The sequence below is a fragment of the Crocuta crocuta genome, unplaced genomic scaffold, assembly GCF_008692635.1.
Source record: "Crocuta crocuta isolate KB4526 unplaced genomic scaffold, BGI_CrCroc_1.0 scaffold1063, whole genome shotgun sequence".
NCBI classification, from domain to species: domain Eukaryota; kingdom Metazoa; phylum Chordata; class Mammalia; order Carnivora; family Hyaenidae; genus Crocuta; species Crocuta crocuta.
In genome coordinates, this window is record NW_027526922.1 from 80148 (window position 1) to 104989 (window position 24842).

Here is a 24842-nt window from a genome sequence, read left to right on the forward strand (position 1 = left end):
TCTCCCTAGCTCTCTGACCCTCCCCCACTCACATGTGCAGGCTCTCTATCTCAAAATAAATAAATTTAAAAAAAAAAAAAAACAGAAAAAGAGGGGCACCTGGGTGGCTTAGTCGGTTAAGCGTCCGACNTAAGCCACCCAGGTGCCCCGAGTGTCTGACTTTTAATTTTGACTCAGGTCATGGTCCCAGGGTTGTGGGATAGAGCCACACTTAGCATGGAACCTGCTTAGGATTCTCTCTAACACCCTGTCCCTCTCCCAGACTTGCTCTCTCTCTCTCTTTCTAAAATAAAAAAAAAAGGGCAAATATAAAACCATGTGAAGGATTTACATAAAGCTGACATACCTGTAGCAGGGCCGTCACCAGTCGAGTCTGTGAAAATATACAGGGAAAAAAATGATACTGTGAGCAAGGACTTTTATCCAACATATGCCTCTAAAATACTCAAAAATACTGACACTCAAAGCTGTGACTTCTCTGTGCCTCATCGGAGAGAGATTACTGGCTCCTCAAGAGCTGGGGCGTCTGCACACTAAGTGTGCAGATAGGTGTAGTTTGACACAACTCGCTGGAGGCTCACCTGGGCTTCTCATTTCCTTGGCCCCCACAGCATCTGTGGGATGATCATCCCTGCAACAGCTGGCCCTCTCTTACTGCAGGTACCAACTCAGGGCATCCTTGGGGTCCAGATACTACATTTCTGGTGACCCTGAACTCTACCCCAGCTCTCTCCCTGCCCTCTGTGGGCCCCCAGTCCCACCATCTTGTCAACATGAACGGACTGCTCATTAGCAATAGAAGGCTTATGGTGTCGACTGTGCCTCGAGTGTAGTATTGAAGATTAACCAGGATCACATATTTCAGGGGCCTGGCAAGCAGTTGAAATGTATGGAAGAACAATACCTGTTGGTCCCACTTTTGGATTGCCATTGATACCTACTCAAAGACCAAAGAGAGGATGAGTCAGATAGTCATGTAATTGACAAAAGAAAATCAGATACTCTTTTGCTTGTTTGTTTAAAGATCAAACACATTCTTTCTGGGCAGTTGGGAGTATGTATCAAAACCCATCAATGTTGTTTATTTTTTTAAGTTTATTTTTATTTATTTATTTTGAGAGAGACAGCAAGCAGGAAGGGACAGAGAGAGAGGGGGGTAGACAGAATCTCAAGCAGGCTCTGCACTGTCAGTGCAGAGCCCAATGCGGGGCTAGAACCCACGAACAGTAAGATCATGACCTGAGCTGAAAACAAGAGTTGGACTCTTAACTGACTGAGCCACCCAGGCGCCCCCAAACCCATCAATGTTGTTTAAAGATTGGCAGCCTACGTCAGGGCCCTCTGGGTGAGGAAGAACACTCTACTTTTCAATTTCATGATGGTTCCTCTAATTGCTGGAAGTATGAAAATTGAAAGCAAATATATATATATATTTATATATATGGTATTTATTTTGCTTTTCATCAGTGATGGGGCTGGAGGAGCTTTAGTAACTGAGCCAAGCTCAGTCTTTCAGGCTGTATCTTGGGAATACTTAACAGAGTATGGGCCTGTGTGTTATCGAGGGAACACCTTTGTTGCCTTATCAATAAAATGAGAATACAATTGTCTCTTTTATTAGAGATTATGAAGATGAAGTGAACATATAGATGTGCTGGTTTCAGCACTGAAGCTGGCACATGGTCAGCACTCTGCTAGTCTTAGGGGGGAGTGGACTGTCACCAACACTGTGGCATGCTTATCCAGGAATGGGATGTCTGATGACACAAATCTTCTACCTAATTATCCAACTTTTAAGAGGTAAACTTGAACAAGTTACAGACACAATAATTTAAGAGAAAGGACACTAACTCTTAGACAAATTGACTTGAAAGAGATGGCTTGAAGCCCTGGCTTCCTTTCTGAGTAATTGCTGGCACTGACTTGTCCCTTCCCAGAAGCTGCAGATAGGCGAGACCCGCTCTGAGGACAGCTGTGTCCTAGGGGGGCTCACCTGAGCAGATGGCGCTGGCATCTTCGTGGTGCCCGCAGTTGTGGGAGAACCATCCATTGTGGTTGCATTGCCACAGCCTGGCTTCGTTCCCCGTGCACTGCATGTCATCCAGCACAATGTGGCCAGTACCCCCATCAAAGTAGCTCTGAGCTGGGGCAGACAAGGCTTCACCACAGCTGAGCTGTTGGCACACCACCCTGGCGTCTGTTATGTCCCAGCTGTCATCACACACTGTGCCCCAGGTGCCGTTGTAAAAGACCTCCACTCGGCCCTCACACCTGTGACTGCCATTCACCAGTCTCAAAGACGCACCTATGAGACAGGAAGACAGAGGCTTCTGAGCTGTGATGCTGTCTCCAAAACTTCTAGGACCTTCTGCAGTTAGAGAATGAATGCCCAGAACCTGGGCTCATTTTTCTGTATTAGGCTATTGGACTCTAGATAGGGTGGCCTTATGTCCTGCTTTGCCTGGAGTAGTCCTGGTTTATAACTGTTGCAGAGTGAGTAATGCCTGTTAATTATTTTATAGTCCCTTTTAAACTCTCAAAAGTATCCTGATTGGAGGATAAGTTACATGGTCACCCTAAGCACAATCCACTGAGATCTCTGGAATGTTCCCCACATCCTAAGAGGTCTGTATAAGTGCTCTGGATGGTTTCGTATTGAATTCACCTGGAACCAGGTGGGCTGGTAGTTGTAGTCTGAGGTAGGTTTGTTCCAGAAGGATTGGCCCTACTGTAACTTCCCTTCCTTTGGAAAAGAAAGATCTTCGTTTGTATCCTTCATCTATACACACAGTTGATGCAAGATATGAGATTCAGCGACCTGTTTCTTTAGCCAGGATGTTGTCGTGGTGGAAAAGGACAGTGAGTGGCAGAGTGGGATGAGGGATTAGCTGGGGTCTGTTAGTGTTAGAGTGGACATCACTCAGGGTGGTGTTAATGATGGTGTACTCCGCGGGTCGGATTTAGAAAATTCTCTCTTAAAGGGAAAGGACACAAATCAGCTTTAACTTCCATCAAGGGTGGATATTAGGATACCTACTACTCTCCTTTTCATCTTGTTGAATGGCATTGTACAGAGCATAAAACCCTGTGTTGGTGATCATGGCATCACTTCTGAACACCGCAGTCATGATGTTTGAAGAGGAGAGGAAGGTGAGCTCTGCCCCAGCACAAAATCTGCCCATGGAGAGTGGGGCAACTTGCCGTCCATCGAACACTTCAATAAAGTCATAAGGACACCCGTAGATGTCTTCTAATCTGAGGAGGTAAAGGCACAGCAAATCTCAAGGAAATCTGCAGAAAAGTCTTAAATAAAACATCATTTGCACTGTATCCAGGCAGAAGCTGCAATCATCCCTGCTGACTCCTTTCAGCCACACATCCCACTGGTGGACTTGACTCCTTCAATATGGCTTGAATTTACCCTTCTGTTCTTCCTTATGGGCACTGGCCCAGGTCAGTCAGCCTTACACTGCCTCACATGCTCTATTTCAACGGCCTCTATCTGGTATCTTGGCTTTTGGTCTTTCCCATCAGCTTCCTCTCTGCCACTAGTGTCTCCTGAATGTCTCCTGACTATTCAAACTCTGACACTTCCTGAGGTGCAGGCAGGTGTCCGCTAGTGTCTCATCGAGTAGAACACTCAATGGGACCTGGAGCAAGGAGAGATGGTGACCTGCTGTTAATAAGCCCCCAGGGCCTGCTGAGTAGGACTCTCTCCTTCCATGCCCCAAACTGCCTGGTTCTGACATGGGTGATCAGAGAAGCTGTCCTTGACCATCCCACCAAACCCTGTCTGCACCCCCCCTTCTTTATTCTATTACCATCTAGGTATATATATTTTTCTTCATAGCACTTATCAACTTATCACTAATGGTAATTGTCCTTGAGTTACTGGTTTATATGAGTACTATTTATCTCCCTGTCTAGAATATAAACTTCATGAGGACAGAGATCTTGTCTGTCTTGTTTGGCACTAGAAGTCTGTTCCTAGACCAGGACCTGCATGAAAGTGGGCTCAACAAGTATTCTTTAAAGAATATAAACATTAATCTAACATGACAAAAATAGGAGGTATGTATGTTGGCATTCAAACAGCCATAAGTGGCCCCTGAGGCATGTGCTGTAAGTGCCCATTGCACAATACATACACAATGGACACATCCAAATTTGAAAGCCTGTTTATTGCCAAGCACACCTGTTCCAATGGAGTAAGAGCCAAGTGCCTCAAAACAACCCATGTTTAAGATAAGAAAAAATGATAGATTTGTGTGTAAGGTGACAGTAGGGTGACAGTGACAGGTGACATTGCAATCCGAGAAATCATTTCAGTGGAAAACAAGACACACTTCACTTAGCAAGAATAAAATGGCACATTTTAAATATGGATATATTTTTTGCAAATTGAGTGTGAATTTGGTTTCCATAGAAGCTGAAACAAAAAAGAAAACCAAACAAAACTAAAGCAAGCTTCAATCAGGGGCCCTCAGTACCATCGACATGTAGGGATGGAGAAGTCTTCACTGTGGGGGGCTGTCTTGTGAATGGTAGGACACTCAGCCACATCCATGACCTCCAAGCGCTATGTGACAGTACTCATATAAACCCCACGTCCACAACTGAGACAATAAAAGATGCCTCCAGTCCCAGACAAATGTCCTGTGGGGTTTACCATTTCTAGTGAAGCCTCATTGGAGCAAACTGACTAACCTCCTGTTCTTAGACACAAAAAGTAAATATCAAGAACTCTAGACTTAAAAATACCAAAACCTGAGAAAATCAGTGCCTAAGCTCTGGTGCTAGGTAAAATAGGTAAAGCTAATCGAGTGCATCCCTCACTCCATTGCTGACTCATTTCGCATTTGAAGGCAGCATTAACCATTCAGCTCCTTGACTGCTGAGGCCAATGAACACAGGTGGAAAACAGTGGCAGAGGTCTGGCAGAGACTGTGACAATGTCAGGAAGAGAGAATGACCCAGATGGGACTCAGTGTAGAAAGATGAGACCAGGTTAAACATTATCGGGAAAAGCAATATTTTCATTGAAAAGTTACTCATGTATATGTATGTGTATGTGAATAGGTGTGTATATATACATGCATATAAATATGCATTAAAACAGGAGAAATTCCTTTAAAAATGGGTGATGGTTGGAGAAAGAAGTAGGAAGTACATTGTACCTAAGAGGAAAGAATGAATGGAGTCTATTTAATCTACAAAAGAAAACCATTAGCAGGGGCATGATAGATATTCTTGAAGCAGATGTGTTTTGTGTAGCAGTAGAGGCAAGAATGATAATCAGAAAATGAGAATGAAGAAGAACAAATTTGGGTTCAGCCCAAAGAAGAGGCAGTGTCCCCAGTGGAGCTGGCATGAACCCCAATGGAGGGTTCATGAAGTCTTCGTGTGTGGGTCACCCCAGCTGAGGCTCCCTTGGTGGTCTGGTGTCAGGGATGCTCATGGGGTGTTTGGGTCATTCTCCATTTGCATAGGAAGTTGAGCTCAATGATTATAAGACTCCTAAGCTCAGACGACTGGAACGATTTTTACCTAAAATGTGAAAGGATGTGTCACACAGTGCTGTAGGCTGAATGTTTGTGTCCCCTCAAAAGTCATATGTTGAAATCTAACCCCAACAGGATGGTATTAGGAGGTGGGTCCTTTGGGAAGCAATTAGGTCATGAGGGCAGAGCCTTCACAATGGGATCAGTGACCTTACAAAGAGTCCTGAGAAAGCTCCCTTGCCTCTTTTACCAGGTGAGACAATAGTGAAAATATGACCATCTGTGAACCAGGAAGCAGGGCCTCACCAGACACTGAATGTTGATCTTGGACTTTCCAGCCTCCAGGACTGTAAGAAACACATTTCAGTTGTTTATTAAGCTATCCAGTGTATGATATTCTTGTTATAACAGCTGAGTCGACTAGATATGTACCACCTCCTTGAGGAACGCATGGATTCAAGTCTAATCTGGCCTCTGGAGTAGAAATAGGCAAAGCTGCTTACTTCAAGCTTGGGATCACCAGTTCTATGCGGAACTTCTCAGCCACGTGTATCACCCAGATACACTCCACGTCAGTGGGGTAGTTTGTTGGATACCAAGGACTGGAGAAGGAGCCCGAGAGACCAGAAATTACCCCTCCACAAGAGTTACTTCCTCCTGCAAGCAGACAAGAGACCACTCGTTGGCTTCTTCAGGCAGGTACCTGGCATTTTCCCAGGAGTAGAATCCAGGATTCCATCAAACTCAATAGTAAGTCACAAAATGGGAGGGGATCATGGGTGATATAGACATAGCTGTGGCTTGGCTGCAGTGTGTGCATCCCTGAGAGGGAATGAGGGGGAAGAAAAGATGTGTGACTTGTACCAGGGCAGGACCCTAAGACTCTAGGTGAGACTGGAAATGGCATGGGACATGTACACGGCGGATGTGGGGTGTCCAGCCAATATTTCATTAATGCTCTGCCCAGCTTCCTGTCATGCAGACACCAACTCAACTCAGATGTAGACAATCCATTCATTCGCAAGGGCTCCATCCCACCAATTCCTTCCCCTCAGGCAGCCAGAACAGACAGACATCTATTCTGCTTTTACAAGTTATCAAAGTGAGTCCATCTTTTACAGGTTATACTTTCAATGAAAAGAGAGTTACCTTGTGGTGTAGGCACTTGAGGGATGGGAGCTGCAAAAACCAAAACCAAAGAAGATTAGGAAAGAGGCATCACAAAAGCATCATATATTTATGTACAAATGAATGAACCTGTAACTATGCTTGAGTCTTGATGTGTGGTGTGGGAACGCTCATTTCTCTGTCCTGTCCCGATGTGGCATGCGGTCTCTCCCCTTCTTTCAGTGATTTGCCAAGAAATCACAGAAAACGCACAGCTATGTGACTTGTTTTCTCTTCTGTGTGAGGGTCCACCAACCCCAGGGGTGTCCTGAGGTCGATCAGTCATGCATCACCCACAGTAAAATCGCTGAGCATCTGAGCACACCACTGCAGAGCGTGAAAAACACACAGGGACAAAAACCGGATGGCTGCGAGCCTGGACAGGGGAAGGCAGGTTGGACAAGAATTACATTGAAGTAGATGACCCTCAGTGGGGAGGGCTTCTTCCTTTCTTGTGTCCTTTTGGCTTTGATTTCCGTGAGGCATATATTTCTATATTCTGATGTGTCCTTTTAACATAAAGGTTTATTTATTTTTGAGAGAGAGAGAGAGAGAAAGAGAACATGAGTAGGGGAAGGGCAGAGAGAGAAAGAGAGAGAGAATCCCAAGCAGGCTTTGTGCTATCAGCACAGAGCTCGATGCAGGGCTAGAACTCACAAAATGTGAGCTCATGACCTGAGCCGAAATCAAGAGTCAGATGCTTAACCGACTGAGCCACGCAGGGTGCCCCTCTAGAGGCATCCTTAATCGACAGTGCTGGTGGGTCAATGGCAGATTTTGAAAGCCTGTCTATTGGAAAGGTGGTACTTGCTGGAGTCCCACGTCAGGAGTTAGTGGGCACGGGGTTTGAAGCAAATGGGTCAGATGCTGTTAAGAATTCCCTTACACCCATTGTCCTTCTCCATGGACAGCACTGCCGTTAGGTGCAGGGCAGTGAGGACAGCGGTACTACCCACTGTCTACCCTTCTTAGTCCTTCCTCAGGAAGGGTGCTGGCCATCAGCAGAATGTATTTTTTCATGACCTAAAGTTGTATCAGAAGCAATTGTCTTTTGTTAAAATGTCTAATATGCTGCATTTCCCTTAGAGAGTTTAATGGCAAAAACCTTAGTGTGTGCGTGTGTGTGTGTGTGTGTGTGTGTGTGTCCAGGTGAATATATAATGCTTTATCAAGAAGTGGTTCATTTACAGGGGGATACTATTTAGACATAAAGGATTTCATTCTCCCCCCAAATTTTTTTGTTTCATGACCCATTCTCTTATTCAGTCAGCTATGCCTCAGAAAAGGAATATTATAGCAGAGAGAAAAAAGAGAAAAGCCTTCTGAGGTTTGAAACCCTGGACTGCAAGTGAATGTCGGTCAGAGCTGTCTGATGAACTGAAAGCCATGTTCTCCTCCCCGGCTCTGGGCTAGAGGAGATTCCTCACTGGGATAGGAAAGGAAAACCCAGAGGGCGCCGAGCAGAGGCAGCTGCTTATGGGTCCCTGAGAAATGGTTCTGTGGGCTCTGGCTTCCCTCCGGGGCTATGGCATGATTTTTGGGTCCCAGTGCAAAATGAAAATGTGGGGCCTCAGCTGGAGGTGAGGAAGGCAATTGCCCCTTCCCACAGATTCATTTCTATAGGGGATGGTGACGTCCACCTGGGATGACCTTGGGGCCTGGACTGGAGTGGGTAAGAAGTCCCCATCAAGTGTCCCTCCAAATGTCCCATGGTGATGCCAGCTCAGTGTAGGGACAGGCTACCAGCCACCTTGCCCGCCCCCCAAACACTGCAGGGTGTATCCTGACCTCAACCTGTCTTACATCCAAGCCCCCACTGGGGGCAGAGGGTGGAAGTTATCACTGAGCAGGGCTGGGGAGGAGGCTGGGTGGGGACCAGGGTTCCAGCAGGCAGGGAAGTGGGCAGCTAGAGCCTGTCCTGGAGAGGTATGCAGCTGTAGGAGGCAGGACCACACGTGCTTAGATACCACTGGAGTCTTGCATTTGGAGGTCACTGCTACATATCGACTCTGAGTAGGGTTACCAGAACAAGGTGTACCCTTTCTCTATTCCTGCTGTGTCGGCAAAGCCAGAAGGCCCCCAGAACAGCCCCAAATGATTTCACTTCTCACACTCAGCTTGTTCTTGACCCACTGGGAGAGCGAGCCATTGATGCATCAGTGTTTTCTTGCACGCTCTCATTTTCCAACACGTGTCCCTGGGAGGTAAAGCTTTCTACCTTCTCTCCTTTCCATCTTGACCCTCTTCCCAGCCAGGATGATGGAAGTATGTCCCCCACCCCCCCGTCCCCTGCTGCCTTTCCTTGCTCTGCTGTCCTGAGGGGCATTGGGATGCCATTTCATTTGGGAAATGAGGCTTTTAGCTCAATGTCTAAGCTGCTGGTTCTCAACTTGCTGCATGGTGGGATCACATGGGAAACTTTAAATATTACTGATGACCTGGTATGACCCCAGAGATTCTGATATGTCTGGTCTTGGTGCGGCCAGCACATCAGGAATTTAAAGGCTCCCTGGATAGTCAGTGTCTAGGTCACAGTCCACCAGTGTCTGGGTCAAGACAGAGATTAGATTTCTTACTCACTTTGCAGGGAGATTGGAAGTTCACGGTCTTGGACCTACCTGGGGATGCAGGGATCACATCTGGAGACCAGTCCCCAGCATCTGCAGGATTGAAGAAAGAGGTAAATTTAGGAAATCTAAGTTACATTTTGTGAAGGCGGGTGGTGGTTTTCTAGTGTGGGCAGATCTCAAGCAAGTAAACTTCGTGTTACACAAACAAGCACGAGGGCATGCTGGGTTCTGGAAAAGGAGCTCAGGCCTGGGAGAGGTTGCAGAGAACAGGGCCTGACAGTTGCATGGCCCCGGCGAGCATGTCTTTAGAATGGAGTCAGGCTGTCATCATTCTTTGTCAACCTGGCTAAAGGACACTCATCTGTGGGGCCACCACCCTCCGATTCTCTAGCCCTGCTTTGTGCACACTCTCCATCCACCACTAAGATGCTGCTGGCTGAAAGGTCAGAAAGAACGTGCCACGGGAAGACAGGCTACCTGAGCAAATGACACCGGCGTCCTCATGGTGGCCACAATTGTGGTCTGACCAGCCGGAGCTAGGGCACTGGCCGAGGTGGTTCTCGCTTCCCGAGCACTGAATGTTATCCAGGAGGATGTTTCCAGAGCCCGGGCCGAAGTGAGCCTTTCCAGGGGCTGCAATGGCCGGTCCACACCCCAGCTGTCGGCACACGACCTTGGCTTCGTTGAGGTCCCAGAGGTCATCACACACGGTGCCCCAGGCCCCCCTGTGGAGGACCTCCAACCGTCCTGAGCACCGTCCTGAGCCGCCCACCAATCGCAGCTCCGGTCCATCTTCTAAAGAGAGCGGGGTTTTATTTTTGAGTTTGGGAAGTTTTACGTAGGAAGGATTTCTAGCTCCCATGTTCATGGCTAAGGCAAATGAATTCAAAAGCAAAGCCTAAGGCTGTCTTGATTCTGTTACAGGCTGGGCTGATGGGCTTGAAGGTGAGACAGAGGAGGGTTTGAATCCAGCTCTACTGCTCTCTAGTTGTGTAACCTCTGACAAGTTGCTTTGTCTCCCTGGGCCTCGGTTTTCTCATCTGTAAAATGGGGGCTCTAGCAGCATGTATCTCAGAGGGCTGCAGTGATGAGTGGGTGGGAGTGGGAGTATAAAGCACAGCGCTCAGCACCCACTACACCTTGGCTTCTCAGGTCTTGCTGTGTGGTTCTCTGACACAATACTGGGATCCTGGGGGAAATGGGTCCCCAGCTGCATTTTTGGACATGATTTGGATCAGGGTAGATTTATCCCTTGAAGGCACCTGGGCCACCAGGGTGTCTAATGAATTCATAAAGCTCAACAGGAACAGCTATTTCTGGGCCAACGGGCAGTGGCCAGCTGGAATTGCCTGCTGTCTCCTGGAGACATACAAGGACAGCCTTTCCTGCCTGAGTGCACACTGTGCCACTCTGACCCTTCCATCTGTTTCTCCAACACGTCCTCGAGAGCCTTTGTATTTGCTCTTCTCTTTGCCTGGAATGCCCTCTCACTGTCATCCATCACCTGTGACCTCCTCAGCAAGGTTGTCCATTCCCATTCCATCCACAGGGGCAACCACCTCACCCCAGCATTCTCTCTGCCTTCCCCACCCAGGCTCTTTCTTCCCAGGCATTACCACTCCCCCAACCCCAAATCATCTTGTCACTTCAACTGCACCTCGCTGCCTTAGTTCACTTGCCCATGTGACCCTCTTACTGAGAAAATCTACCAGGCATACAGTAGGGCTTATGGGGAAAATTGTGGGGTGTTTTAACAATTGACTTCCAGGGCTTTTCTAATAGGGGAGGGCCCTCAAGTTAGAAAACTGTTCTGTCTTTTAAAGACCAAAAGCCTACTTGAAACTTCCTACCTGATTCCCTTTTGCCTTGTGGAATCACATTGAACATAGCATAAAAGCCAGTGTTGGTGATCATAGAATCACTTCGGAACACCACTGTCATGATGTCTGAGGAGGAGAAAAATATCACAGATGTGGAAGCACAGAACTTCCCCATGGACAGTGAGGTGATCCGGGGGCCATCGAAGATTTCAACAGAGTCGTAAGGGCATCCAAGGATATCCTCTAGGCTGCGGGAATTGAAGTGGAGGGTTAGTGGCAGATTAAGACTTCTTAGATCTAAAAGCTTAAAACATATGGCAATCATGGAATTAAATATTTGGATTTACTTTAAACTGCATATTGATACATAAAATATCAGTTAACTTTTACAGATGCCTATTACAGAAGTCTTATTTCGTCTGAGCATTATAGGAGGCTTATGGCTACAACTTAGTAATCAGCAGTCACCATCTACATGAAACATTAGAGATGCTGGTGTGCACTGCAAACAAATTCTTACCAGGCCAATCACCCTGATGATCAGTATGTAAACATCACAGCCAGATTTTCCTACCTCCATATTTCATATTTCATGACATTTTCCATACCCAAAATCTTGGGGAGAAAAAAGTTAATTTTATTTACTTCTTTTTTTTAATGTTTATTTATTCTTGAGAGCTGGCAGAGGGCAGAGAGAGAGGAAGACACAGAGACTGAAGCAAGCTCCAGATTCTGAGCTGTCAGCACAGAGCTCGATACGGGGCTCAAACTCATGAACCGTGAGATCATGACCTGAACTGAAATTGGATGCTTAACCGACTCAGATACCCAGGCATTCCCCAAAAAGTTAATTTTAAAATAGAAATGTCAGCATATAGAGAATATCTGCACTTTGGCAATCTCTCGCTAGGGATGTGTGTGAGGCTGATTTTGAAGGAACCGATAACCTAAAACAGATAGACTTTGGAGGTGTGGGTTCAAGATTCTGACTTCATTGAGGGCTCTCTGTGTCCTTAGGGTTTCAATCAACAAAGAAAACATGTTTCTAGAATATTCTTTGGCATAGGGCATGCCGGACTCCATGGACTGAGCAGCAATTCAGTGTGTGCTACAGGTGGATTTTCATAGCATCTCACAGTGTTGCTGTGTTCTTAGCATGATGTCTGTCACATACTACAAGAAGGTCTTTTCACAGACTCCGCCTATAGAGCCATGTGTCAGAGAAGAGCTGGAGCTTTGACATTAGACAGACCTTGCCGGTCAGCCTCGGGCAAGTTAATTAACTTCTCTGAGCTTCAGCTTCCTCATCTCCAATGGACAGGACAAGGGTATATATCCTAGGGCTGTAGTGATGCTGGAATATGACAAAGCAAACAGAATACATCATATAGAGTCTGGATACACCAACACTAAAAAAAATGTCAGCTATTATTTCATGCCATGGAGATTAAAAAATGGAGATAAAAAAGTGACTCAGAGAAATGTTTTCCCCACATGTCATAGATGAGGCCATGATTTCACTGTCTCCTTTCACTTGGTGGCAACATTGAGAAGATGCTGGGCCTGGGGCTGGAGCAGGTGGCTCAAGTGTGTGTATGGAAAGCCTCTTACTATTTGCTGTTAGATAAAGGAAATACAAAGTCTAAGAGGATGAGCATTGGTACCCACTGTACAAGGACAAAGGTGGTAAGGAGGAATTGGGTGGCACCTTTAGAAATCAAAATCAAAAGAAAAAATATCATAATAAGGTTGAGTTAAATATGTAAATAAATCATTTATTAAATTTTTTGAACTAGAAGTAACTCATTGGATAAAATCACAAAATTAACTTGACCTTTAAAATTGGGAGGAATTTTGTGTTCTTCTGTTTCCCCCCCTAAACGTTTTGGTCTAAAAGAAATATCTTTATTCTGATTTCACAAACCAATATTCTTATTTAGAGAGAATCTTCTCTTAAAAGTTTGTTATCTTACTTCAGAGTTGGAATCATGAGTTCTATGCGGAATTTTTTATCCACATGAATCTCCCAAACGCACTGGATGTCTGTTGGGTAGCTTTCCGGATACAGTGGACTGGAAAATGAGCCAGACACACTAGACATGACCCCTCCACAAGAGCTACTTCCTCCTGAAGCAACAGGATAAAGGATGTCAGCATGTGCCCGTTTTGGGGACCCCAGTAATGACCCACTCAAACCCAGTGGTCTAGTGGAGTCAGGCAGCAGTCCACCTGGGTGGGCACACCCAGAGTGTCTGAACAGATCTTTTGGCCTAAATGTCACCTGGGAAGGAGAGCCCATTCAATCTCATTCTAAAGGGGAAAAGTGTTAATATATGGGAGTTCCCTGCCTTTCTCTCTCCCCTTACTATCTAATGAAGAAAATACTGCATTTGTCGGGTCTGTTCACTATCTCCTTCTTCTATTGCAGAAGGCTTCTTGCTTGTGGGGACAGAGGCAGAGAGGATGTACACAGGGGGAAGGCTTCTTGCTTGTGGGGACAGAGGCAGAGAGGATGTACACAGGGGGAAGGCTTCTTGCTTGTGGGGACAGAGGCAGAGAGGATGTACACAGGGGGTTGGGAATGAGGGACACAGGGACAGAGGCTGTCAGGTCTGGGTAAGGTGCTAGTTTGGGAAGGTTTGGGAAACAAAAGGCTCCAGAACAACTTTGGGGTCTGATGAGTTGGAGAAAAGGGGACACTGTGGACTGTTGAAAGACGCTATGATGGGCACCCTTCCCACCCCCGCAAGTACTTCTTCACTACCTTTTCTGGGTAGATTGTATTTCTTTGAACTCAGTAGCTCCTGAGAATGAAACTTACAGGTTTTTAGATTTATAAGTTACACAAGTGAACTCTAAGTCTTCCAAATTAGTTGTCATGGTAATAGAAATCAGTACATATGCATACACATACGCGCTCACACTCACTTAAAGCAACATGCCACACAAGAAAGCAGAAGTCTTAGAATCATCAAATTATTTTAGAGGAAATTTGAAAACACAACATGTGTTGTTGACCTTGTCCTTAAATTAGTATGTTGCTTAATTCTCTTCTTTCTGTTTGTGCTCGACTAACCGGTAATGCTCCCAGAATCTCAAGATTCCTGGTCTTTCCTGCGACAGATGGCCGGAGGTGGGGACGTGCCCAGGCATCTCATCGGTCTGTTTTGGTTGGTTGTAGTTACAACAACTGGGCCAGGTCAGACAGACACGAACCCCCCTGGGACTGGATTTCCTGAAACCTCTACTTGTAAGCTGGTGCCGGTCGTGGCTGCCCACCCCCTAGTACTGTACCCAGAAGCAGGCTGAGTACCCTCGGATGGACGAACCACATTCCCTTCTAGTCTCTTATTACCCTTCCATTACCGACTCTGACCTAGGCAGACCCCCTTTCCAGCCTGCCCTTTAATTAGAAAGTAAGTATTTATAGGTCTTAGCAGCATTAATGGATGCCCTTCGGCAAGGCTGTGGTGAGGACCAAGGGGCTCCATCAACTGAAGTCCTGACTCCCCTGGTGTTCTCGTGGTGGTGGCCATGACAGGACTGGCATGGGTAGTGGACAGGCAGCCCTCGCCCATGCTGTTCCAGTCTGTCTGTGCCACATCCAAGGCACACCGCCTAGCATCTTCTGTGTTGATTCTCTCTGCATGGAGTTACCATTTCCACTTAAAACAAGTGACTACCTGGTATATGATCCTGAGAAGCTGTGGAAAGACCTAGAAGGAAAAGAAAAAAGGGAGAGGATGATGACATTCAGAGGAAAAATACGGAGTTTCATCTACAAGTTAGTGAAATGTAAAGGGTTTTCTCTGAAATGTCAATGAACTTAGCGTGGACTGAGAAAGGTCTGACGGTGCTGAGTGAACATTTCTTTTCTTTTTTTTTTTTTACAAATAGTTTATTGTCAAATTAGTTTCCACATAACACTCAGTGCTCATCGCCATAAGTGTCCTCCTCTATGCCCATCCCCCCCTTCCCCCCACATCCATCAGTCCTCAGTTTTTGTCAGCATTCAAGAGTCTCTCATGGTTTGCCTCTCTGAGTGAACATTTCTACTGTCCTGGGGCAGATTAAAGAAGGCCACGCATTCTTGGACATGCCTCCCATCACGAAATGGGATCTAGGTCTCCTCGCTTGACGCTGGGTGGCCTCTGTTTTGGCCAACAGAATATGGTGGAGATGTGGAGGTGACACTGTGCTTTAAGAGACTAGAAGCTTCCACTTATCTCTGAGAACACTGGCTTGCTCATGGCGCCCTGAGCCACCCTGCTGCAGAGACTTGTGAAGAGGCCCGGAGACTGTCTGGGGAGGAAGAGTGTCCTGGATGAGCCCACCCTTCCAGCAGCCTCCACCGGGCACCAAGCATGTGAGCTCAGCTGCCCTTGACTCTCCAGTCCAGCCTCAAGGTGAACAGCACCGAGCGACCCTACTTGGTGCTACGTGGAGCAGAAGAGTCTCCTGTTCAAGCAGCGCCCGAATTCCTGACCCAAAACAACATGACATGTAACTGAATAGTCATTGTATTAAACCGCTATGTTTGTGGAGTAGCAATAGACAGTCAGAATGGCTCCTTTCACTCAACACGGTCTTCCTCATTTCCCCATCATCTCTGTAATCTTCAGTTTAGCTGAGTTATGGAAAAAGAGAAGACTACAGGTAGGCCTTCATTTAAACATTCACTGCCTTTGGCCCCATCCATGATGGCCTTTTAACTTTGGACGGCCCTTCCCCCTCACTTGTGACCCCAACGCATAAAGCTGGTCTTGCCCCCATGGACACTCAGAACACATCAAGGTCTCCTCCAAGCAAGTGTCCAAGAAGGATGCTTCTGCCAATGACTCATGATTTATGTAAGTCTCTGAGGCTGTGTGGGGGCAGGCAGGTTCATTCAAAGGGCAAGAGATGGGGTCTGCAGAGTCTAGTTCTGCTACTTTCATTTTTTTAAAAGTTTATTTATTTTGATAGAAAGAGAGAATCCCAAGCAGGCTCTGGGCTGTCAGTGCAGAGCCTGATGTGGGGCTGGATCCCACGAATCCTAAGATCATGACCTGAGCTGAAACCAAGAGTCTGATGCTTAACCAGCTGAGCCACCCAAGCTCACCCCTGCTTCTTTCTAATAAAGTTATCTCGGGCAGGCTTTTGGATCTCCTTAATCCTTAGCTGCGAGGATTAAATAAATCAATTCATACAGAAACCCTAGCATCATGCCCCACTGCTGTGCAAATGCTCAGAAATGTCTACTGAAATGAAACAAAATGCCTTTTCATTTACCTTCAGTATCATTTCATAATTTACATTGCATGTGTTGGTCTGGTTTTGCTAACCTTTTTATTACAGATGAATATCACTCAATCATTACGTTATAAAATCTTTGAAAACAGGCAAAACTCATAAGATCCCCAAGAGAGTATATTTTAGGGTCAGACTGATCAGTGTCAGTACACAGTTCCACCACTAACTTGCTGAGTGATCTCAGGAAAATTACTCAAACTTTCTGTTCCTCAAATGTCTCTTCTGTAAAATATAATACAAAATGCCTCTTTTGCACGATTAGCAATAATCTGAGCAAAATGTCTGCCCATCTTTGTGCTAATTTTACCTGGTCTTTATGTAGCCGGGGCCAATGAAAGGGTGTGGTAAATGAGACTGATGGCCAAGAACACTGACGGTGTGAGTTCAAATCTACTGTCTAGCCCTGAAAACATTGCTAACATTTTATGTTTCAGTTTACCTATCTGGAAAAGTACTTGCCTCTGGGGGTTACTGGGGGATGAAACAAGTTATATATATGAGAGGCTCAGAATAGTGCCTGGTTCTTAGCATTTATAAGTAAATTGGATATTATTAATATTATTGGAAAGTTGTCTAGACTAGAAAAAGATATGGACATACCTGGAGGTGTGGGAGGAGGCAGTTCTTCCGCATCTGCATAAAGATGCATAAAGAAAGGCAATAGGTCACTCTCTTTAGTGAATCCAAAGCATGGAGGAGGTGTTGGGAGATAGAGGGAGAGGGTACAGATGGGGATTGAAGGAGAGACACAGGACTATCTGGACACAGGACTCAGCTCTCCTCTGGCAGGGTCTCTGGCCGAGAGAGGTAGGACACAGCAGCTGGGTCACCTCTGCCCCACAGCAGGCAGGACAGGTTACTCATGGCCCCTCTTATGCTGAATCAGCTGGATTACTTGTGAAAATGCAGATTCTAGCACCCTTTCGTAAACTAATTAGTCATGCTCTTTGGGGGCGGGGCCCTGGACTCTGCATTGTAATGCCCCAGGGGGTCCTGGGGTACATGAACATTCTAGACTTCCCATGTGCTGCCAAAGCATGTGTGTGAGCCCAGGACTTGGTGCAGAACAGACGCTCAAGGGTTGTTTCATGCAAGAATGAGTGAATGGGTGAATGGATGAAAATTCCGTCTGGGAGGCAGTTTCAAATGTCTTCAAGAATAGCATTAGAAATTATTGTCCGAGACGGCAAAGGCTACCTGAACAGATGACACCGGCATCTTCGTGGTGGCCACAATTGTGCTCTGACCAGCCCAAGTGGGAGCACTGACCCAGGGAGGGCTCCATCCCAGAGCACTGCACGTTGTCCAGGAAGATGTCTCCAGAGCCAGGACCAAAGTGGGCCTTCCCAAGGGCGGACACGGCCCGTCCGCAACCCAGCTGGCGACACACGACCTCGGCTTCACTGAGGTCCCAGAGGTCGTCACACACGGTGCCCCAGGTGTCCTGGTGGAGGACCTCCACGCGTCCTGAGCACCGACCTGAGCCGCCCACCAGCCTCAGGTCTGGCCGGTCCCCTGCAGACAGAGATCTGGTGAGTGTGTGAGTCCCCACGTGACCTACCTGAGGTTCACCAGCACCAGGCCTCCGAGGCCGGCAGGACTTTGCAGTTGCAAAAAGCCGGGTCTTGAGCACTGGGGCCTGATCCTCACGTTTCTAGTGTATTCCTGAGCTGCAGGGGGTGTGGTCTTCAGCCAGTTTAATTTCATTTAAAAGGCATTCATTGATTTGTCTTTCCTGTTAGGGCACTGATGCTGCTGCTATAAAGCCAAGAGATATAGTTCCTGACCTCAGGGAGCCTAAAGTCCTTCAATCACATGCAGACTCTAGGACCATGTCTATTGCACACTGTGATAAAAATGGTGAAGGGAAGAACAGGTGCTATGTTATGAACAGATTAAAGAGTGCGCCTGGAAAGAGTCCTCTTAAAACACTGAGAAGGATACATACCTGGTAGTGCAATTGCTGGGTGGCAGGGGAGTTCTATTTTTAATTTTTTAGTAGTTTATTGTTAAGTTGGTTTCCATATAACACCCAGTGCTCATNCATTAAAAATATACTCTTGAATGCTGAGAACAATCTATTCTTAATTTTTTGAGGAACCTCCATACTGTTTTCCAGAGCAGCTGCACCAGTTTGCATTCCCACCAACAGTGCAAAAGGGTTCCCCTTTCTCCACATCCTCACCAACACCTGTTGTTTCCTGAGTTCTTAGTTTTAGCCTACCCTAATGCTGATTGGAAGGGGCACATGCACCCCAATGTTTATAGCAGCATTATCAATAACAGCCAAATTACGAAGAGAGCCCAAATATTCACTGACTGATAAATTGGTAAAGAAGATGTGGTGTATATATATACAATGGGAACACTACTTGGTGATGAAAAAGAATGAAATCTTGCCATTTGCAAAAACGTGGATGGAACTAGAGTGTATTATGCTAAGTATAATAAGTCAGAGAAAGATAGATATCATAATGATTTCACTCATATATGGAATTTGAGAAACACAACAGATGAACATATGGGAAGGGAAGGAAAAAATTGGATAAAAACTGAGAGGGAGAAAAACCATAAGAGATTCTTGACTCTTACGTCAAGAACAAACTGAGGGTTGCTGGAGGGGTGGTGGGTAGTGGATGGGCTAGATGGGTTATGGGCATTAAGGAGGGCACTTCTTGGGGGTGAGCACTGGGTGTCATATGTAAGAGATTAATCACTGGGTTCTTCTCTTGAAATCAAGACTACCCTGTATGTTAACTAAATTATTTAAATTAAAAAAATTTTAAAACCCCAAAATCAGTGAGAAGGAGTGGGCCAGGGAGCAGGTGGGGAAAGGCCTTTGAGCCAGAGGGAAAAGCATATAGCTATGCCAAATGATCCTGAAGTGCTGTTTCCCTCATGCATGTGTCTCTAAAAATATGAGCTCTCTCTCTCTCTGTCTCTCTCTCTCTCACTCACACACACACACACACATGCACACATATACGCAGCAATTACCACATTAAAAAAAATCACAAATAATAATTCCAATGGTACGAAAACTTCTGCAGTGTAGACAGAGAGTGAACTTAGAGCTGGGAGACAATAAATAGCCCAAGAAAAAAAAAATCAGGAACAATGGATATTTGAGTCCCATCAAGAAAAGTGTCACCTACCTGGACTAGTAATAAGTGATTCTTCAGCATCTGTTTATATAAAGATACATATGTCAGTATTTTTCAGAAATCTTGCCTTCAACCATTGAATACAAAGGTTTTAATTACATCCTTGAAAGTGTTTATTGATCCAATAGGGAAAAGATTAGTCCCATTAAACAACATAGGGCTGGCAGGACCCTATTCATCGGTGGACACAACAGAGAGCTTGTCTCTCTCTGTTGGCTTGCTCCTGCATGGTGAGGAAGTGGTCAGCTATACGGTGCACCTGGGGGTGTGGGGTATCACTTGAACTGCCAATTTTGTGGCAGATGAATTTGACTTTGGGGAGTCATGGGGGTCAGCTCAGGTAGATAGTCATCCTCCAGAACATGAAAACGGAAATAACACGTGGCACTTGGGGCTGTAACTAGGTCAGGCATGCCACGCATCACAAGATGCCAAGAAGCACACAGACAGACAGATGAACGCATCAACAAACAGACAAAGCTTCTAAGTATCACTTCAGATGAAAGTCACAGGGGGCAGGTGCTGACATCTGACTGAGACCCTTCTCACATGGGCAACTCCAAGTAATGAGTTATACTTCCTGATCTTTCAAACCACACCAGGTGTTACAGCTCTTAGTTTCCCAAAAGGCATCTCATTATTGGAAAGGGTTATTGATAGATGTTCCGGAGGTGATTACCTTACTCCCTACTAATGTTTTGAACATGAGTAAAGCCAAAGTATTTTTAAAAGTTTGAAATGTCATAAGATGATTAAAATGAGCCTTTTTAATTCACTGATTCCCTTGGTGTGTTGAGTGAGGAAGATGGTAATACAAATGACCAAATGCGCAGTACACTTGGGAGCTATCTGCAAAGACAGGCCAAATCCTTTCAGCAATTCTGCAAGACAGCAATCAGTCCCCAATTTTACAGATGGAGAAACTGAAGCTCTGAGAGCTTAAGTGTAGCCCAAATGCAGTCTGAATGTCAGCACTGGCTCTGGGATTCAGACTCAAGTCTGTCCAGATTGACATCTTCGCACTGCCTCTGAATGAAAGACCTTTAGATAAATTCCTTAAAAATTCCCATTCCCGTATTTAAAGGGATGCCTTAGTGGCTCAGTCAGTTAAGCATCTGACTCTTGATTTCCGCTCAGGTCATGATCTCACGGTTCATGAGTTCGAGCCTCGCATCAGGGCTGTCTCTCTCTCTCCCTCTCTCTCTGACCCTCCCTTGCTCATGCTCTCTCTTTCTTTCTCTTTGAAAATAAATAAACTTTAAAAAATTCCCATAATTAAATTCCCAAATTAAAGCAAAACTTGAATGCCACCTGGTTGAGGCCCTGTCTCTGTCCCTGGCCTGCTCTGAATTCCAGCAGGGTGTTCTTAAAGCATGGTGGGGCTGGCAATGACTGTCTGAAAGAGGAGGAGCTACCTGAACAGATGACACTGGCGTCCTCATGGTGGCCACAGTTGTGCTCCGACCAGCCTGAGTGGGCGCACTGGCCCAGGGAGCGCTCTACCCCGGAGCACTGAAGGTTGTCCAGGAAGATGTCTCCAGAGCCAGGACCAAAGTGGGCCTTCCCAAGGGCGGACACGGCCCGTCCGCACCTCAGCTGGTGGCACACGACCTCGGCTTCATTGAGGTCCCAGAGGTCATCACACACGGTGCCCCAAGCCCCCTGGTAGAGGACCTCCACGCGTCCTGAGCACCGACCTGAGCCGCCTACCAGCCTCAGGTCTGGCCGGTCCCCTGCAGACAGAGATCTGGTGAGCATTGCCCTCTGGGACACAGCACATTGCCCATGAGCTGGCTGAGCTCTCCACCCTGACACCACTATTAGGGATGGAGAACTTGGTGAAACAATCAGTTAGTCAACTAGTCAACCTCCTCATTGGAGGTTAATATGTAATTAAAATTTTCAAAATAACATTTAGCCTAAAATATTTATAAATCGAGTATCTCTTGGACCAAAGATACGTGCCCATCTGTTTTAGCTAAATGGAGAAAAACAATATAAATAATATTTGCAGTGATTTGTGGTTTTGTGAAGTGCTTTTGCACATGTGTGTGTTTGTTCATCTTCACCTGTACAATAACTCAGGAGGTAAGCAGAAGAGTCCTCATATAGCAGTTTAATCCATAAGGAAACTGAAAGTTGGTGAAGTCAAATGATTTATCCCAAATCCCACATTTGGATTACCAGTTACATCTGGTAACTAGCTAAACTCAGATCTAAACTCAGCTCTCCTGATCTCAAAGTTCACTATTTTTCTCTGCTATTCGATCTCACTGCCTCTGGAATGGCTTTGACGCCCACTCATTTTGAAAAAGGCTATTAGTGATACACAGATACAGGTTAACTATGAGCAGGTCAGGCCAAATAAAGACAAGATAGCACCCTGCCAGAAGGTACTTGTAAGCTGCTCAGGCTTTGATGACTGAAAAATACTGAAAAAAAAAAAGTACTTTGCTCACTCTGGGATGCTAGAGCCAAAGAATCTCAAGAGTTTTGGATGGCCCTAAAAATCTGCATAGAGCCAACTGGCCCTTTTGCAAATAGATGAACTACTTGCAGCTAGTCAAGTTCCTGCCCATGAAGCAGGTACAAGTGCAGATGCCACAAGGAAAGAATACTTGGTAAATGAATGGATGCATTCCAGGGCTTACCTGGTCTTGCTGTCACTGTCTTGGGTGTTGTCATCGGGATTGCTGTGAATACAAGATGACAGCCTTCAGGTAAAAAGGGAGGATGTGGGCAAGTCAAGATGGCCATCTCTCTTAAACACCAAGATTCTGGCTGGTTCATTCTCCCTGGCGTCTTTATAATAAGTGACCCCCCCCCAAATCAAACTCTTGTTGTTCTTAAGACATATGGGATCCAGCTGAAACAATATTCCCTTCCTCTGCCAAGCTGCTGGAAATATAACAACACTTAAGTTGTACCATTCTGTGCCAAAATGTGAATGTGCACGGTGTCCTTCCAGGGAAAAAGGCATTTCTTCCATGTGCTGCTGTTGTGTTAACTTTCCCTAAATGTGGAATGTTTGATTGGGTGTGTCTCAATGTCTTTGATTAAAGCAAAGAATTAAGAGATCTAATTAACGGTTATCAATTTACAGAGACCCAACTGTTGGTATGTGTAACTTGGTTCCACAGTGAATGGGCATCAAACTTGTGCAAGACGTATGCAGACAGAATCTCTCAGCTAGCTAGACTGATATAGGAAATTTGGAAATGTAAAAGAGTTCACACTATGATGGAGTGAAAGCACCAGCAATGGGGACAAAGAAAGACACACGAGTGAAGAATGAAGATGAAGTAACAATAGTAAACGTGACTCACTGATTAGATGTGGGGTCCTGGAAACCGCCTCTGCAATGATAGGAAACCTCGTCAGTAACTGTTCAAACACAGTGACAGTGACTTTCTCTGATCCACTTTGTGACACATAGCACATGCGCGAAGCTTGCTCACTGAGCCTCCTCAGTGCTTGCTCACAGAGTGGAAGACTTGTCTGAACTGCATCTCCACCAGGGCACAGTCTAGAATGGCACAAGAGATCTATGAGGCAGCCTCTTTTCTCTTAGTGGTAAATAGTATGAGGGAATCTCAGAACAATTACTGAGCCTCTTATGCCTCAGTTTCCTCGTCTGTAAAAGGGGAAGAACCGTGGGTTTCTGTGAGGATACGGAGGGAATACAAGTAAAGTGCTTATGGGGTTGCCTGGCATAAAATAGGCGTTCAGTAAATGTTCATTGCTATTTTGATCACCCTTGTGCTTACTGAACCTTGAGAACCTGCAGTTCATCAGAAACCAACCTTGACTTAGCTTCTGTCCTGTCTACCTGCTCGCTGCACGTCCTATACATCCCATCGCTGTGCTCATACAGCTCCCTCACCTGCTGTGCCTCTTTCCTATTTCTTGACTTACAGCCTGGCCAGGCTGAAAGACAAATCTGAGGCTGTTTCCTCCTATGTTTCCTTAGTGTTTACAGCCTGCATCTCTCTCTCTTTTTCTCTCTCATCTTTTACTGAGATGCATTCATGTGTCAGTGTAGTCTATTCTTTTTGCTTGCCTTCATTTAGTACATTCTACTTGTCCTCTCATTGCATCACATGTGTTTGTCTTGAACTTCTAGGTTGTACACAAGCCCCTCCTAGGCTGAGACCACACCTTCTTTTTCTGTAGGTCCTACATCACCCACCTAGTCCTAGATTCAGAGTAACTCCAGAAATGGCTTCCTAATGGGCTACTGCAATGAGGTATTTACAAGAACCGGATCCATGGTGAAGTTGCCGGGCATTGAGCACTTATGATACACCATCACTGCACTAAGGGCTTTACTTGTATCATTTCAGGTAAGCCCCACAACAAGCCTAGGAGGTAAGCTTTTCTTATCCCCATTATACAAGGGAATGGATTGAAGCACAGAGAGATCAGGTCCCTTGTCCAGCGTCACAGAGTAAGCGACTGGGCTCTAACTGGTCCTGAGGCGGGTTGTCCATCTCTAGCTCCAAAGATCCTGCTTCTAACCACCATTCATACCTTTGGCTGCAGAATAATAATAAGCGATGAAGTTTTTCCCTCTGTTGTTGAAGCTTCGGAAGTACACGAGAGTCAATGAGCTGGAGGAGGATGCGTAGGTGAGGTAGGAACCAGAGCAGGTCTTCCCCAGGGACTTGGCTGAGGATGGAGGGCCATCCAGGATTTCAAAATATTCATTGGTGCAGTCGAGGCTAAGGAAGCAAAGACCAAAAGCTGCCTCTTGGCCTCCCCATTAGCAGATCTCGAAGGTAGCTGGAGGCAGACCCTTTCTTTTGAGACTATGAAGCTGGGGCAGATTAAGAGCCTGTCAGCCATTTAAACATAGCATGGATTCTTTTATCTCATTTTTTCTTAAGGGGATGGGATTTTACCTGGAAGAAGGGAGAGAAGGCTGAAGCACTAGATGGGCACCTGCTGAGACCTGGAACTGCGGGTGCTTGGAAGCCCAGGGCCAAGGGCTGGGCCAAGCAAAGGCCTGCCTGTGGGACATGGCTTCAGGTCCCAAACAACTTATTTACAAAACTTTATAGGCAACCTGCCTACAGGTCTGCCAAGCTTGCTTTGCGCAAGTCATATGATTTGTTAGCTCTTGTTTTTCACTGTGGAGTTTTGTCCAGATGCCCTGGTATTCGAGTCAGAAGACCATGCTTCAGCCTGATGAGCTGTCCACTCTAAGTTTTTAAGTTTATTTATTTATTAAGAGAGAGAAAGAGCATGAGCACAAGCAGCGGAGGGGCAGAGAGAGAGAATCTCAGGCAGGCTCTGTGCTGTCAGTGCAGAGCCTGGCATGCAACTTGA

The 24842-nt window shown here is 46.0% G+C and overlaps 2 protein-coding genes across 2 annotated transcripts in view; both read right to left on the reverse strand.

Moving 5' to 3' along the window:
* Nucleotides 1-3128, reverse strand: part of LOC144224943 (scavenger receptor cysteine-rich domain-containing protein DMBT1) — a 33424-nt gene extending 30296 nt beyond the window's left edge. The window contains exons 1-2 of the mRNA XM_077756398.1: nt 3038-3128; nt 1994-2143 (exon numbers count right to left, since the gene is read on the reverse strand). Coding sequence (XP_077612524.1) covers nt 1994-2143; nt 3038-3128 — 241 coding nt within the window. The remainder of the gene's footprint in view (nt 1-1993; nt 2144-3037) is intronic.
* A 2872-nt stretch (nt 3129-6000) lies between these two features.
* Nucleotides 6001-24842, reverse strand: part of LOC144225803 (putative DMBT1-like protein) — a 46849-nt gene continuing 28007 nt past the window's right edge. The window contains exons 11-22 of the mRNA XM_077757394.1: nt 24045-24235; nt 22841-22870; nt 22166-22207; nt 20930-21304; nt 16947-16983; nt 15200-15207; nt 14742-14762; nt 13032-13185; nt 11089-11306; nt 9701-10033; nt 7094-7108; nt 6001-6155 (exon numbers count right to left, since the gene is read on the reverse strand). Of these exons, the coding sequence (XP_077613520.1) occupies nt 6001-6155; nt 7094-7108; nt 9701-10033; nt 11089-11306; nt 13032-13185; nt 14742-14762; nt 15200-15207; nt 16947-16983; nt 20930-21304; nt 22166-22207; nt 22841-22870; nt 24045-24235 (1579 nt within the window). The remainder of the gene's footprint in view (nt 6156-7093; nt 7109-9700; nt 10034-11088; nt 11307-13031; nt 13186-14741; nt 14763-15199; nt 15208-16946; nt 16984-20929; nt 21305-22165; nt 22208-22840; nt 22871-24044; nt 24236-24842) is intronic.